This window comes from Candoia aspera, chromosome 8 (assembly GCF_035149785.1).
Source record: "Candoia aspera isolate rCanAsp1 chromosome 8, rCanAsp1.hap2, whole genome shotgun sequence".
NCBI classification, from domain to species: domain Eukaryota; kingdom Metazoa; phylum Chordata; class Lepidosauria; order Squamata; family Boidae; genus Candoia; species Candoia aspera.
In genome coordinates, this window is record NC_086160.1 from 6,918,575 (window position 1) to 6,936,112 (window position 17,538).

At 40.1% G+C, this 17,538-nt stretch overlaps 1 protein-coding gene across 2 annotated transcripts in view; it reads right to left on the minus strand.

Annotated features, from left to right (window-relative positions):
- Nucleotides 1–229: 229 nt before the first annotated feature.
- CCDC149 (coiled-coil domain containing 149) overlaps nucleotides 230–17,538 on the minus strand; it is a 51,502-nt gene continuing 34,193 nt past the window's right edge. The window contains exons 7-12 of one of the 2 annotated variants that reach the window (XM_063309838.1): nucleotides 15,724–15,796; nucleotides 14,595–14,679; nucleotides 12,812–12,956; nucleotides 10,472–10,548; nucleotides 4,067–4,171; nucleotides 230–2,013 (exon numbers count right to left, since the gene is read on the minus strand). In XM_063309838.1, the coding sequence (XP_063165908.1) occupies nucleotides 1,547–2,013; nucleotides 4,067–4,171; nucleotides 10,472–10,548; nucleotides 12,812–12,956; nucleotides 14,595–14,679; nucleotides 15,724–15,796 (952 nt within the window). In that variant the 3' untranslated portion in view covers nucleotides 230–1,546. Of the gene's footprint in view, nucleotides 2,017–4,066; nucleotides 4,172–10,471; nucleotides 10,549–12,811; nucleotides 12,957–14,594; nucleotides 14,680–15,723; nucleotides 15,797–17,538 lie in introns of both variants that reach the window. The other variant, XM_063309837.1, reaches the window with a different exon arrangement.

The following is a 17,538-nucleotide window of genomic DNA, read 5'->3' on the forward strand; positions in this document are numbered from 1 at the left end:
ATGAGGAACCACAGAGGCGCCCTTCAGCACCGTTGAAATTGGCCTATGGAATGGTTCTCTCTGCAGGGTCAGAAAACCCTCAAGTTCTTCTTTCCCACTGGAAGTTAATTGACTGCCCCCCCGTGAAAAGCGTTTCAGATGGGAAATGGCCATGAAGAGAACCATTTCGGCTACCGACCACAAGTTAATGGATCAGAAAGGAAACTAAACATCCTTTCCGTTTTTTCCCCCTGAACATAGACATCAATTTCAGTAGAAAGGAGAAGGACATCCAGCTCCTAAATCTCCTTTCATTAGCCTGAGAAGGTACTCCAGCAGGGGTGACTGCAGCGGGGGCAGGAGGGTTTCAACAAAGCCAAGATGGCAGCTGCATCCCACAGAAAAGGGGCAGGGTTTCTATCCCACAGTTATAGCCACCCTCTTTCTTCTTTTGATTTCCCTCCCTAACTGCAGAAGACCCTCTATTCCATCATGGAAGGATCAATGTTCACTTCTCACTGATGGGAACTCTCAATGATATCACCCAAACATAATCAAAGAACTACAGAAAATCAAGATTTGAGCCTGCCAAAGCAAAAGTTTATTTATTTATTTGTTATTCACATTTCTATCACTGCCCATCTCCCCCTAAAAGGCAAAAGTTGCCTTGAATATGGAAGTAGAAGAAGTGGGGAGGGAAAAGAGAGCTGGACAGAGCAATTTATGACAAACTAAGATGTGGTCTAGATGTGGGGCACACAGGAGTTGGGGAGAACAGAAGTTCAGCTGATGTTACCTCACATATAATTGAAAGAACTGGAACAGCTCCTTTAGCATCACCCCCAGGTCTGCAGCTCCTAAAGGGGCATAAACCTCGTTTATGGCATCTGGGAGGCAATACATCTTTTAACATAAGGTCAGGTACCATGTATGTAGAGCAATTAATTATAATAGCAACAATTTGCTGTTGAGTATTAACTCATTTGTACTAGGGAGATAAAAGGGGGAAATTAGCTCACAGATGCCTTTGTATTTTATTGTTTCTGATTCTGTCAGTTTAAGCAAGCCCAACATCCATCCACCTCTCCTGACATTTCAGTCTCTTAAGATACATTCAAGCAGGCACCGTGCCAAAAATATACATTCTATGGAGAGAGAGAAAGAAATTACAGAATCAAACATAATGAAGGGACATCAAGTCCCATTATTATCTGTTGTGTCAGTCCATCTGGTAATGTTAATCATAGCAAAGGGAAGAGGCCAGAATCTAGGAATTAATCACTGCAATTGCATTTCTTTATTGATATTTACAGGAGGATTTTAGGTATGTATTTATGTATTTATTTGTTTTGTATACTATGTAGGTTGGAGAAACAATATTTGCAACTGAGAAACAAAAGGGCAGGGAGGAGACACTTCAAGATGGAGAACATGAGAACATGGTCAAATTTTCAGCAAGAGTCCTGATGAGGAGAAATATCTCCCACCTTTGTCGCTTCAGGTGCATCATTAGGAATGTAACTCAAGCCTGGAGATGAAAGAGTTAATTTAGCAGCATCTTTAATGTTCAGTATGGTAATATGTTAGGATTTTTGTTGTTTTCACCTACACTTGCTACATCATTTTCCTGGGTGCCTGTCAGTTCTTCCACAGTCTGATTTTCACACAGATGTTTCTTCTCTAGCTTGGATGCTTCTCTGGAATCCAAGTGAGGAGGTCTGGGCAAGGGGGAGTCACCTTCAGTGAAACTGTTGAGTTCTGCAGGACTTCCAACCTGTCTGTCTGTCAGACATTCTGTTCCTCTGTCCTCCAGTTCCACAGTTGACTGAACTTCAGTCAGCTTAATGTTGTCATTCTCAAGGCCACTTAGATCATCTTCTTCAGAAAGAAACTGGGACAATGATGAATGAAAATTATTGGTTTGAGGACCGCTGTTTTGGTTTCTTTGGGACTCATCTGACATGACAGCTTTTTCCTCTGGAAGGGTCCACTCTGTTTCAGCAGTGCACGTGATCGGCAGGTTCCTTGTTTGATCTTCTAGAAGAGAAAAATGGGAATATTGTATATTTCTGCCTATACAATGAACAGGAATGATGGATGGGAACAAGTAACTTGCACATGCAGAATTAATCCATTACTTTGGTGGAAGAACCTTTTGACAATGCCCAGTTCTAATTCTGATCTACTTGGCTGTTTGAAAGAACTGAGAAGGTCCCACCCATAAAGAAATGTAGGTACAAGATAATTTATCACCCCATAGACAGTACAGGTAGTCCTCATTTAACATCTACAATTGGGACTGGCAACTCAGTCATTAAGTGAAGTGGTTGCTAAGCGAAACTTACCATCTTACTACAGCTTTCCTTTGCTTTACAGACCTGCGAAGGTTGTAAATGTGAGGATTCATTGTAAACTTACTTTTTCATCACTGTTGTAATGAACAGTTGCTAAATGAGGCAGTCGCTAAACAAGGACTACCTGTATGCAGGTCTCTCCTCTTCAGATAGAAGTGGAAAATATCACCTCTGAGTATTCAAGTCCCTCTATACAAATCAAGTTAGAGATTTTTGTTCCACTCAGTCAATTGACTCAGATGTAGTAATTTCCCCCGTCTTTTTTCCAGATCAGACTGATTTTACATTTACTTTCCTGGCTTGATTGTAACGGAAAACTGTAGCTTAATCAACCGGAGCAACATACAATATTGCATGCAAAAACAAGAAGAAGGAAGAGATAGCAAGTTCATTCTTCAAGACTAGTACATTTCTTAGAACACCATCATTATGCCTCTCCTAGTCCAATGCCTCACATTCCACAATGGAATTTCCCAGTCAGTTCTTAAGTCTCCTTGGGCTCAATTTGTGTATTAATGACAATGGAGCAAGCACTCTGTTGAACTATTTCTGGAACCTGATAGGCATGGACAATGATGAGCTAAATTATTTTCTCAGTCTTGCCTGAGCCCAGCTAGGAGATAAGGAGACATACTGTATAAGGCATCTGGCTTAATGATTCTTGGATCAAAACTTTATTCAAACACTGGGAGGGAAAAGATGAGAAATCCCCCCCCTCAAAAAAACCATTGAGTTAAGCAATAAAAAAGTGGGGGTTAAGCTCAAATCAAGCTAAGCTGATTTTGATGCATTTGAATTCTTAGGATACAGTTTTCTGAAATCCAATTACTACGAGTCTGGGAACAGCGAAGATAACTGAAATCTCTTGAGTATTAATTAGTGTGACTGTTTTTAACTATTGCATTTAGAAAACGAAAGGGTTTGTGACAGAGGAGAACAGGCAGGGGAAAATAAGAAAAATTGAGGCAGAGGAAAAGGAATAGCACAAGAAGTCAATATTATCTGCAACTACTTCTTGTTAATTGCTCTGCAGAATATTTATAAAGTTCTAGAGATGGGGAATAACGACTCACAAGCAGAGTAACCACCATGACGTAGTTTCAGGGTTTCCATGTTTGACTTCTCACCCACATTAACTGCCAGTTAATCAGCGAGAAATGATTTAGTTTCTAGAAGGGAGGTTTTTAAATGTTCTAGCTTCTAAAACAGGATGTTTTTAAGGTAAGAAATCTCAATTTCCTCTGTTTTGGAGATCAACAATCCTATGGTACATACATCATCCCTTTTAGGATACTATTCTCCTGGATTTCTGTTCTCCTTCACAAGTTCTAGTGCACAAAGTTCCAGAGATTCCCAGAAAATGGAATATTTTCTGTTTTGTCTATTCTGCAGCTCACACAAAATAACGCTTGTTGGCGTACATTTTCAGTGCAACGAAACCGTGTTGGATAAACAGCATTTTAGTTCCATGAACTTGACAGAGGGAATAATGGAAAGTGAAGCATCTTTCAGTCTAAGACACACAAAGCCACAATATTTTCCCTGCCTGTATAAAAAGTTATTCAAAATCAGCCCCTAACCTATAGGTTCATTGGGAAAGGAGCGAGTAAGCAAGAAATGGTGAACTCCATAGACAGTTAGGCAAAAATCGACAAGTGGAAAAGACTGAGGTGTCATTGGTAGGGTTTTTCCTTAAACTTGGAGTTACTTCTACTATGACCTCAGATGCTTACCTTCTGGATTCTGTTGTGGCTTATCAATGAATGTGAGTAACGGTGATCGTGACCTCTGGATAACAGGAAGAGCTGGTTCACTAAACATTATAGTATCCTTGCCACCTGCGAATCGTAGGAGATGGAAATATTAACTTATCTTACCCTGTCCAAAACAAAAAGAGGAAAAAAAACCACAAGGGGCCACAATCAACTATTGGGCCATATCAAATAATCCAAGTATCTTTGGATTAAAGCTTGAAAGCTAGAACTGCAGGGTTGGAAAATGCTAGGTTAGAATTCTCAACCTGATAAAACAAGGATATCCTATTAAAAAAAATGGGGAGGAACAGAAGGAGCCTGGTATTTCTTTCTCGCTTCCTCTCCCTCCCTCTCTGTTTAATTGTCTGGAACCCAAGTGAGTACTTTATATAGTACATATTGGCACTTCTCCTCTGAGAATCAACCCTTCCTCTCTTTCAGTGGCACAAAGAAATACATAAATAGCACGAATCACTTTTGAAAACGTAGCTATGAGCCTTCTGGTAGAGAAATAATTGTATGTTCATAGAATGCTATCAAAGTGGCCCTGTAGGCTCTAACTTAGCAGTCAAGAATGCCGATGCTAATGAATTTTGGCAATGTCAGTAGAGTAAGGCAAGCCTACTCTTACCCCTATATCTACTAAACCCGGTCTTGCTGCAGCTGTCAACAGAATAAAACCAAAGCCACACACACTGGAATGGAAGAATTTTTTCCCTGTTTTTATTAATTAGTAATTGTTCAAGATATAATTAAGACACATAATGTAGAATATAAGACCGACAGAATACAAGTCTAAAAGAGAAACAGGAAAAGCTAAACCGGTGCAGGAATAAGCAAAAATTTTTGAAGACAGAGAAGTTAAGAGCTTTGCCTCAAACTATGTCCATTGACTGAGGAAAAATTCCTTTGTTTGAAGGAATGTTATTTAAAAAGAGAAGCTAATCAACAACTCAGTTGGCCAGCTTCAGGGCCTTCCTACAGGTTGACTGTATGTTGAGCAACTAACTGAACACTAAGGCTGTGAAACCATTAGGGCTTTTTAAATGTTTATCATGCTCATCATGATCTTTTAGTCAATAAGAAAGGACTCTTGATGGATTAAGGGATAGTAGATCAAAAGATCTCTCTCTTTCACACATACCCCTTTTCATCCATCTATCCCTTCACCCATCCCAACTCTCTCATTTGATTTATATTCCACCTTTTTTCCAACAGCTTGTGGTAGGTGGAAGGGGATTGTCCTTCATTTTACTCCCACCAAAAAGCCCTTTGAGGTAGGCTGTGTTGGGAGAATGTAACTGGTCTAACTTTACCCCCTGAATTTCCATGGCTGAGCATGAACCTGAAGCAGATACAGGCCACCAGGGAATCTGAGGGTTGAAAAACCATCTCAGAAGAAGGCCATGACAAACCCTTTCCATACTTTTGTTAGGAACATTGCAGGAGCTTGACTTGAGTTAATCAGGCAGCACAATTTTGAAGTCATGAAGTCATCTGTGAGAAAGAGTAGGTGTGCAGGTAATGAAGGGGTTCCACAATATCTCTCAGGAGAGAGCTGCAGAATCAACCATGGAATTAGTTTATTTCTATGATCTGTTATATCATTATTGCCCAACTGCTTCTATACATTCTATACCTATTTGAATCTAGAAGGCATGTACTGGGGAGAAGTAGTCTGAAACTAAAACAGAAAGAGCAATCCTGAATATGGTCAATATTTTCAACTACCAAATTAGAAGGGAAAATGTTCTTGACTTATCACATATTTTATCTGACCTGCTGTCTTCCTGTCTGTCTGTCTTTCCAATCATTACGCACAATTTGCAATTCTTGCATTCAGAAATATTCTACTTCTTCCCTTATCATTATTCCTTCCAATTAAAAATAATTGCACAAGTCCCCTCTATTTTTCTTGTGACTGTCTAAGTTGAATATCTTAATCGGACAGATATAGTTTAAAAACAGTCAGATAACATTTCCATTTATTTACATGCAGCAGCGACAATACTTTGTGACTGCTAAGATTAGTCAGTAAAAATGTATATGTGAAGCAGAACCTACTCCCAAATCCCACTGAGACATTGTAGCTCAGGCCTTCAGGCAGCGAGGAAGAAAAAGAAGGAAAGAAAACAGTTATTATATCAATATTAGTTTGATGTCTAAACGGAAATAACAGAGAAAGACATTCTGAGATCACTGCTTCTCTTTCACCATTGTTCTGCTTTAGAAGTTCCAAACATCCGTTCAGGGGATTTATGAACTCCTCTGGAGAAACATCCAAATTAAAAGTGTCTCCGGTTAAGAATGATGCAAACAAAGATGCAAAACTGTGGCTTGTAAGGGATTGCAAGTCTTTCTTTACATTCACCATGAATAAGTATTACCTCTGCAGCAAGCAAATCATGGCTAAGGCCCTTTTCTTTTCCCTGGATGCAAGGTGACAAAAGATCTAGCCGGGGTCATGCAGGGTGGGCTGGCTGACAGATTAAGCAGGACAGAACAAGTGAGTGGATCAAAACAGACGGGGGTGGTGGTGAGGCCAGACCTCAAGCAGAGTTCTCCTTGACAAAAGAGTTCTCGGAATGAAGAACAAGTTCTGAGGGTCAACCTTTACAGAAACTAGCAACTACGCTTAACTTACTCCACAAAGAAAACTGAGATGTTGCATGCACAAGTCATTAGGAAGCCCCTGATGGTGCCCACCTGACCATGCACCCAAGTCCCAAAACTACCAATGGGTAGAAGCCAGACATGGTGGTGAGCTTTCCTAAACTTAATGGAGCATCCTTTTCTCCATATAGTTGAATGTGAATTCTCAGAATCCACAACAGGAAACTAATAGGAAGCCCGTCATTTGACTGCTAAGAAGGTCCAAATGGATATTTGTACATAATGATATGCAAAAACAAAAACAAACAAACACCTCCATTGGACTCAGTTTCTTCTAAAGCCTCTGTGTTTAAAGTTACTCCACAGTAACTTTCTTGGCCACTGGATAGGGCAGGGGTGTGCACCCTTTTTCTTGGCTTGAAGAGAGTGCTTGTTTTTCTTCTGCCATGCCATTACAAAATCACTGGAATGAATAACACTGAAATTTCCACTGTATGTCACTTTTGGCTTTGGGAGTTGAGTTGAAGGTCCCTCTGGCACCTTCCCTGAAATAGGAAAATTCTGAACCAATTCCTTCCTGTAATGAACTGAAATGGGTCAGAAACATTCAATCTTGCCAACTCTGGGTACAGACAGGCTGCAGGGACCAGAAAGAAGAAGTTGGAGGCCAAGAGCATAAAACAGAAGTAGATTCAGGTGAGTCTGCAGCTTGATCCTTCTCTCAATTATTTGAGGTTTGGGATGTTTATAAACACAAAGCCTCCACTCTAGTAGGCTGACCAAGTGCAGTTGGTCCATGAGATAAAACATGTGACTTTGGCTACTGAATCAGAACTCCCACTGCACTGAACCCACATGGGTTGGTATCAAAGGGACGTACATTAAACGCCACACAAATGAATACAACAAAGCTATCTGGAGTTCACAATATTTATATTTATTTATAATTTATAAATATATAAATTATATATTTATCGAGCAAGAGATTATTCCCCTGGTAACCTGTTCCACCAAACCAGCTGGACAGAGAAAAGGGATGACCATTTAGAGCTTGAAATTCTACAGTTCCTTTATTTCAGTCTGTGAGTAGAGATCACAGGGTTGTTGTTTTTTCTGTTTCTTTTAACAAGAGTAAAGTCTTATTTTCAAAAAACACACAGACAACACATGCATAGAGGAAACACCCATTCTGTCGCATAAATTTGTGAAGAACCCTTCTCCATTTTAGGGAGAAGGGTTCTTAACAAATTTATGCTATCGAATATAGACAATCATTTAAAAAGAACACACTGATTTATTTTTCCTAGGTATGTGCAAATGACTTCATGTTATCTTTCACTTATTTTTTTTTCATTTGCACTGAGCTCTGCAGCAGAGTCCTTCGAATGGTTCCTATAATGGTTCTTCTACCTACAGGTTGAGCTTCCAGACACATGTTGGGAAGCCCAATCATACTTAACAAGGGTAACTCTAGAATCAAGAGGTCCTTAGCAATGGATCCACATGGTTCATGGGTCTGTAGCTGTTTAGTTATTTCTCTGCCTCCTGCCATTTTAAATAGCCACAATATTCTGCAGCCACCACACACTGGCTACTCTGAAGAATGGTGGGGAATTCATAATTGCCGGTAGCTTCACTGGATATATCCATAGGCATATGGATGGCTAGATTCCATATCAGCACCTGTGGCTTTCCCATATCAGCTTACATTCTTGCAAACTCCTGAGAATATTGCTACTTTGACTTCTGGGTCCAGAATAAATAGAATAGCAGCCTTGGTGTGGAATGGTCTCCTCCTTCCCACCCTCCCTTCTTCAGGCACATCGTCTGATTACCAGGAGCATGAAACTATCTAATTTTACCTTCTTGTTACTGTTATCTCTGCCTGAAGAAGAGAGAATTTAGTTCAAACTATTAGCTGGTGCAGTAAAAGTAATCTATTTAATGGATCTGTATTTCTGGGCCTTATCTATATAGTCATTGTTTTTTTAAAAAAACCATGGAAGCAAAGGAGTTTATAGATGTTGGAGCTCTTCAAAAGCCCACAGACAAAATAAAGGAGTGGTGTCACAATGTCAGACCAAATTATTCAGGAGCAGAGAGAGACAGAGAGAGAGAGAGAGAGCAGACATAATCAGAGATAAGAGATCCCACAAATAAACTGGCTCTGTGCCACGAAGGGCTTTATAGGTGATAACCAGCACCTTGACTTGCACCTGGAAGCTTACAGGGAGATGTTTAGATAGTCTGCATATAATTCATAACCCTTTTTTGGTCATTCTGCTATTTTTTGTAGCTCAAGGTATATCCTTTATAATGTATCCTTGACTTAGAAGATTTGCTAGTTCTCTCACTTATTTTCTTGGTCCTGTTCGGAGTGACAATGAGATGTGGCAGTAAGGTAATGGAGTGTGTGTGTGGCAGTAAGATAATGGACTCCTTTCTATAAAGCTTGTGATTTAAATGTCCATCCTTACCACACTTCACCAGAACATCCATGAACAGTAAATGACTATTATTCTCAATTTCCACTTCTCAAGTAGCAGGGTTGGTATCTGACAGCATCAGGGAGATGTAAAATTGTCCTGAGCACCCTGGGTATTTATACAATAATGGTAAAATGAGGCTAGTTCGAATGTCTCTGTAGTACAGGCATTGGAGGAGCACATGCTCTGTTGTTTCCATGTGACCAGAGTCACAGGGGCATTGTCTCTCCAGGTGAGGAATCTTCCTGTATCGGCCTTCAAGGACAGCTGAGGAGAAGGTGTAATATCATGCCAGAGTAAAGGCCCTCCGATGGTTGGGTACCTCAAGTTTAGTTAAGTATGTCACAAGGGAGGCAGAATACCTGCTGGATTCACTGGCAATAAAGGTTGGGGACCTGGCTAAATCCAACTGGCGCTCTGTGTCTGCTACATGCTGTTTAATGAGTGCTTTGGCCTGATTCTATCCCATGCTGAGTAGCAGACCTGGAGAGTAGCCCAGGGATGAGATTTTAATTGCCGCTGCCTGTTTCCATGTGGAGTGAAAGTCATCCCTCACAGTTAATGGGGAAAGGCCAAGGGGAAAAAGGGACAATCTGAGCCAATAGTTGAGTGTGACCACCACACCCTGGCCTCCACTTTCATGAGGCCTGTCTCTAGTCCCAGGGTGGCATTAGAGACACAGTTTGGGACTCGAAGGGCCCATCTTAGAAATTTGGATTGCGCAAGTTCCAATGGTGCAAAATTGGAGGAGGGGCCAAGCTGGGCTCCATACAGGAGTTGTGCTATTGGCTTGGCTTCAAATAATTTGAGTGCTGCAAGTGTATAGTGGCCACCTCTTGACTTGAGGTATTTAAGAATGGCAGACGAGCTCCTTTGTGCAACTTCAGCAACAAAATATGGTCAACATTCAATATTTAAATTATGGATTGGTACAATTATTTAATTTTGAAAAATCTTACTGTTTGTTATGAATGGGGGGGGAATTCATACTCTTTTTTGGGAGATACCAGAAAAGGCTTACAATAAACAAGAAAACCTAAAATACATATAACATTGATATCTCCTGTAAGCTTAAAGTTACATATCATGTATATGTTTAAATTCTCAAGAGGCTAGATTCAGAAAGTCTTACCTTGAAATCAATGGAATTTACAGTATGTTAAGGATTGCAAAATAAATTCTAATTAATTTCAGTAGAGTTACCTTAATTAAGACTAAGTCTAGGTTGAATAAAATATCATGTTCAGATACTCAAGAATTGTGAATTACTGTGAATGTTACTAACCTGGGAGACTCCATAAACCAGAGACTTCTAAAGTTCTTAATTTTTTCTCCAACTCTGCCACCCGGTTGCCTAGGATTCTGAAACAAGGATTCAATACTTTATATAAAGAATGGAAAGAATGAGATTTACTATGGAGATACAGGTGCTGTTTAAGATTCTATCTGCAAGAGATCTCTCTCTATGTATATATATTCTATCTCTCTTTCACACACATATATGTACATATGCAAAAAATATATACCGGTAGTCCTCACTTAACAACAATAGGGACTGGAAAACTGGTTGTTAGGCGGTACGGTCATTAAGTGAGTCACCGCATGACTGGGCCCAATTTTACAACCATTTATATGATGATCATTAAGTGAATTATCGTGGTTGTTAAGCGAATCCAGCTTCCCCAATGGATGTTTTTTGCAAGGAACTGGCAAAGAAGGTTGCAACTTGTGATCACGTGACCACAGGATGCTGCGACTGGTCGTAAATGTGAGCTGGCTGCCAAGTGGCCAAATTGCAATCACATGACTGCAGGGGTGGCGTGACATGTTGTGACAGTGGTAAGTGTGAGTAAAGGTTGTAAAGCACTCTTTCTGAGGCTGTCGTAACTTTGGACCGTCATTAAACAAAAGGTCGTTAAGCGAGGACTACCTGTGGTTATATAGTTCTATATATAGTTTTGTATGTTTCATGACACCAAGATAGAAATACCTTCATCCACTAAGTTGCAATAAAATATATTACATTCCCATCCATTCCACCTGATACATATCTTCCACATTTAGGAAATAGTTAAATTGGTCCACGAAGCTATTGTAATGATGGAAGGGACCGAAACTTTTCAGCTCAAATATACTGATTACCTCAGTCTATCACAACCCCCCCAAAATTTATACTCACCTAACTAACAGCATGACCTATAACTGAAAGGAAGGCAGTATCATGAAAAAATGGAAATAGAAGAGAATGAATGGGAGGAGGCAATACTTAACCCAAATCTACCAGCCCAGAAATTTATAGACCCTATTTTGGATATGGATGGAGAGCTTAAGTTATATTAGGAACATCATTTTTGCCATGTTTAGTTTGAAATGTCTGTGTGGCGGGACTTATAGATGTGCTAGTAATCTGGAATTGGACAGCAAATGAGGACAACTAGAAGCAAAGGACTTCAGCATTTTCAACTAAGAGTGCAAATCATTAAAAAAAACACTAGTGAAAAACAGACATCGCATGTTTTATCAAATAATAATGTACTTGATCACTGCAAGACTGGGGCCATAGTTATAAAAGACATAGAAATAAGAAATAGATCAATGCATAACAATTTCTTAGAGATGAAAAGGATTATGATTAGGCTTTAGGCTTTTGAAATTTTAAGAATGTAAAGAAACGTTTCATTAGGACAAAAATTAGATTACATCCTATTTAGTAAGTTGAGAAATAAGAATACGTGCTGGACAGGCAGACAATGTAGATTCAGTTGTTGCTCTAATTTAAGAGGATCTTGGGACTGATGACACAGTGGGAAAATTCCCCAGGAGACATGGGAAAACTATAGAGTTGCATGGCTCATCTTTGCATGAGCCATAGGATTCTGCAGCATTTCAATTCTGTCACCAAAAGGGGGTTTGGAATGAACGTAAATACAGGCAGTCCCTGCTTAACTACCACAACTGGGACTAGAATTTTGGTTGCTAAGCAAAGTGGTCATTAAGCAAACCTGACCCAATTTACGACCTTTTTGCAGTGTTCATTAAGCAAACCACATGGTCATTGAGTGAATAATGCAGTTCCTTATTGATTTTGCTTGCCAGAAGCTGGCTGGGAAGGTCAAAAATGGTGATCACGTGACCACAGGACACCGCAACAGCCATAAATGTGAACTGGTTGCCAAATGCCCAAATTGTGATCACATGACCGCAGGGACATTGTGACAGTTGTACTGTAAGTGAGAGGACCGATTGTAAGTTGGTTTTTCCAGCACCGTCGTGAGTCCGAACCATCACTAAACGAATGGTCATTGAGCAAGAACTACCTGTATAACTCTTATCTGAACGCCTCAAAGAAGCTGCATCTTCTCCCCCCGTAATCTTTAAAAAAAGGCACAGATGCTTTAAGGCAGTGTTTTTCAAACTTGGCCACTTTAAGATGTGTGGACTTCAATTCCCAGAATTCCCCAGCCAGCACACTGTGCTTTTCCCCGTGCTGAATTTCAGATTCCAAACTTCTCAGAACAGACGGATCCACAAAACAACATGCATCTTGGTGAGGGTAAGCAAATGACAAGATCAGCAAAAGCTGTAGAGAAATGCCGCACCAGTATATTGTAGAGAAATCCCTTACTTGTTGGTTTGCCGTTGGTGCTGAACGACCATATTCTTCTCATGGATTGTCTCCAATAAAGCAGTAGCCAAAGATTTAAGATCAGAGATGGACTGAGGTGTTGCTGGTAAACTGCAGCCATGGTCTTCAGATAACAGTTCTTGGACTAGAAACAGTTGAAGGAAGTCAAAATATATTTAGGAAGGATTTTTACTGTATTCATTTCTCAAATAACTGGACATCGGGGAACATGAAATCATATTAGCCTGATGCTAGGTTCATTGCCATGAGAAACGGAGAATCTGAACGCATGGGATTTTTTACTTTGATTACTATTTTCACCACATGCTACTGCTTGACACCACCTTCTTCCGAGTGGGAAGGATATCTCAGTAAAGTCTAGAGCAGCACTTCTCAACCTCGGTAACTTCCAGATGTGTGGGTTTAACTCCCAGAATTCCCCAACCAGCATGATCACTATTGAGAATTCTGAGAGCTGTATGAACAGATTAATTTTCCAACCAGTTCTCTTCAAACGATCATGATCAATAAGAAGTTGTATTATACTTTATTTCTGAATCCAAAAGTCATCTCAAGCTCAAAGCCAACTTTTCATTTGCTTGCTCAGAAACATTTTAAGACCCTGGGCTGCTGCTTTGATTGCTTTATTATTCAAGGATGAGGTATTTTAATTATGGTGTGTCTGGGGCTTTTCCATCCTTCAGAATAGTTGGTATTAAAAATAAACATTAAAATACTTCCAGGGAGGAGAAACGCATCTAGAGAAACAGCACCAAACTCTACAGATCCTTCCTAAGTTCCTCTCTAAGTTCATTCCCACCATCTGTTTGTATTAGAGACAAGGAACACTGAATTCTTCCTGGCAGTAGATAAGAGCAACAGAATGCGCTAAGTGGCAATGTACTATCACTGTCCTGTACTTCTCCACCCACTGCACACAATGATATGAGGTGGGTGTTGAGAAATGAACAACTAAGCATTACTAGCGAAGGGGACAAGAGAGAACGTGACAGCAGTCTCCCATTATACTTACTTCTTCCCTGATTTGGAAAAGAATGGGGTGTCTGTGTGGGGAGGCGTTGATTTAGCTGTCTGTTCCTTTACTGTTTTTACTTAAGCCTCGGAATGAGGACACTTCCACACCACCATAATTTCTTCTTCCCAATCCCTCACAAACAGTTGGAAGCCAATCCAAGATTGCCTTCATTTCTTCCATCCTTGAGAAACAGAGAATGTGCAGGGAACGCCACAAGCCAATCAGTGCTCACCCTCCATCTGATCAATAGGGGACTACAAGGAATATCATCCAATCAACGTCCCTGAGCTATTGCAGTTCTGGTTTAATAAATAAGCCTTCCTCCCCCTCCTCTCCCATTCTGTAAAGAAGAGGAATGAGGTAAATTACTAATACCCTCATCTATGCTTTTGATTGCATGTTGTGTACAGTTATGTGTTGATTTGCAAAACAGTAAAAAAAAAAAAAATCTGAGGGGTTGTTTTGAGGGGAAGCTTCCTGGATACCCAGCCAGCATTCTGCTGCTCCATTTAAAAGATCCTGTGAGCTGTGAAGATGAAATGATACAGATCCATGGGAATTCAAAGGAAAATGCAAGCTATGCTGCAGCTTCAAATAAACCCCAATAGAACCAGAAATAAATCAACTCTGCTCCCCAGTGCAGAGTCAGACACAAAGTGGTGCAAGGCCCTTGTGTGTAAGTACCTGATTAGGACCACCATGCTCAATTTCAGCAGAAAAGAATGAGGACAACACTCTGTGCCATACCTTGTTTTGCAGAAAGAATCCCAGTCAGAGCGCTGCTGTTTGATTTGTTATGACTCTTGGAATTTTTCCTTCTTTCTAGAGCATTCTAAAGAAAGAGGCAAAAGCCCAAGGGAAAAATGCATTAAAATGGGGAAAGAAAATCTTTTTTTTTTAGATGTTAAGAAATCCACCTTTAGTCTTGCAGTTTGTTCAGCAATATAAGCCACTTTATCAAGCAGCAGCATACCACAGTACTCCATAGATAATATATGTAAACTTGGAGCATGTGGAATAATTTTTCATCACACCAAAACGGGGGCGTACGTGGGAGCAAAGTCCAGAAAACCAGAAAAGAACAAGATAAAGGAAGGAGACAGGCACTGACTGACTACACATTAAACCAAGGCTGTGAACAATGAACACTTGTGCATTTATTAATTTCAATGGGGCTCGTGCAAAATACACAATGCCCTGTGATTTGAGCCCTAATATTTTTTTAAAAAATAAACTTATCATGCTGTATCACAATGGAAGTATCATTTTTCTTATTTAATGAAACACAGTTATTGTTGGGGGTCAAGAAATGAACCAATTATGCCTCAGTGACATTTTCCTTCTGTGAAAGTTATTTTTGTACTGGGCAGAGAGGTCCTCTGTCAGAGAGACAATGACAGGCCTGGGGATGGACTAGATGACCTCTGAGATCACTTCCACAGCTGCAGTTCTATGATTCTGCAGGTTTAAGAGATGAACATAAATTGATTACAGCAATTTCTTCTGCAACAAATACATTTTCACAGGGAATAAGGTGAACTGAAACTCATCTTTGATGGGCAAATAACACAATATTAATTATTCAAGAGAATAATTCTACCAATAGAGACAGAAAATACTATGTTTAAAAGCTGCCTAAAGCTTCATTTTTTAAAAATGGTAAATTATCCAACTGCACTTAAAACCATGGAGAAATATTAGCAGGGTTTTGTTTGTTTTTTAGGGAATGAAATATACTCTCAAATATTTGAAAGAGTAACAAAGTGAAAAAGTTGACGTTAATTAGTCTTTTAATAAGTTTGAAATTTAGCATATATTACATTGCAAAAACAAAATGTTACTACAAATTTACCTTATAGTTCACAATATAATTTACCTTGTATTTCACAATATTCGATTTCAGAATATTAACCTCTTCTTGAATTTGCTTTAGTCGCTCATGAAGGTATCTGAATTTTGGGGGGAGAAATGATAATATATTACTCAAATGCCATTTATTATTTATTTCAAAATGACCTACAAGCTTCATAGTGGAAGGGAAAGAATGGGACAAATGGGTCAAGCGGAGACAAAATCCAACGATTTACATTCAATCCCAGTAAACAAATTATTGAAACTTGAGAGCAGCTCATAATGGTTTACAATGAACTAGACCTAAGCATGGAAGTTACTCAACTCTTGTGAAAGAAAAAGGGAACTGGCGTCTGGAATAGTGAGATGTCTTGTAGGTTTCTCTCCCAGATGTTCTTGGAAAACTAGTGTGGTGATCCTCAGTAGGGTAAAAAAAAAAACTGGATTCCTATCTCCCTGAGCCATGGAATTCAATAGCTGATCTTGGATCAATCAGCACCTCTCAGCCTACCTCAACAGCTGGAAGTGAGAATAAGAGGGATAGGAAGGAATGGGAATAAATCACAAAATTCTCAGTAAAACATCTCAGCATTCCTCAGAGCTCTGGGAAACACCTAGAAAGAAGCAAGTTATTAATTATTTTCCCAGTATGCTAGGCAGTATAAAAGAATGCATCTTAGCTCCATATATTAGTCTAAGTGTTTGAAATATGGTTCGTAAGAGAAGACTGCTTGAAACACGAAGTACCAGAGTCAAAATAAGAACAAGAGATGCTTTCTCTTTCGCTGTTCTACAAACAAGGTTTGCATTCTTCCAACACAGAGACATGTTCCCCACCATCAACAGTGGAGCAGAAGAAAAAGGACTGGTATTTTTCTACTGACATTGCTGCCAATTGTTCCTAGGTAGCTCGGTATTGAACCCAAACAACTGTGATTTGCAAATTCAGAGGAATCAGTGGAATCTTCTCATGAAGATTGCCTCTTGGGGGAATTGTGAGTACCCACAGGTAACTTCTCTGAAGCTGAACAAATTTCAAGTCAAGGGTCTACATTTAAGAAGCACTGGTGGTTCTCTTGGATTAGAGGACCCAGGCCACGTCCCACAATATTACAATTTCTATCATTTCGAAGACATCTTAATCATGAAATTTACACCCCTTCTAAAAGAGTTATCAGGCAGAGAACATAAAGTATGTATCTCAATCCTCTTGTCAAATTGTCAGACGATTGTTACATGTTCCATAGCCACATTTTTGATTAGCAGCCATGAGAGGACCTACTTCACATCTATCTGGCATAGCAGAGCACACATTTTTATTTTATTTTATATCCCCCTTTATTATTTTTATAAATAACTAAAGGCAGAGAACATACCAAATACTCCTTCCTCCTCCTATTTTCCCCACAACAACAACCTGTGAGGTGAGTTGGGCTGAGAGAGAGGGACTGGCCCAAGGTCACCCAGCCAGCTTTCATGCCTAAGGCGGGACTAGAACTCTCATACCATGCCTGATTGGCTCTTGGGCTGAGAGGGAGGGACTGGCCCAAGGTCACCCAGCCGGCTTTCGTGCCTAGGGCGGGACTAGAACTCTCATACCACGCCTGATTGGCTCTTGGGCTGAGAGAGAGGGACTGGCCCAAGGTCACCCAGCCGGCTTTCGTGCCTAGGGCGGGACTAGAACTCTCATACCACGCCTGATTGGCTCTTGGGCTGAGAGAGAGGGACTGGCCCAAGGTCACCCAGCCAGCTTTCAGGCCTAAGGTGGGACTAGAACTGTCAGTCTCCTGGTATCTAGCCTTAACCACTAGACCATACTGGCTCTCTATTTAAAACTAGT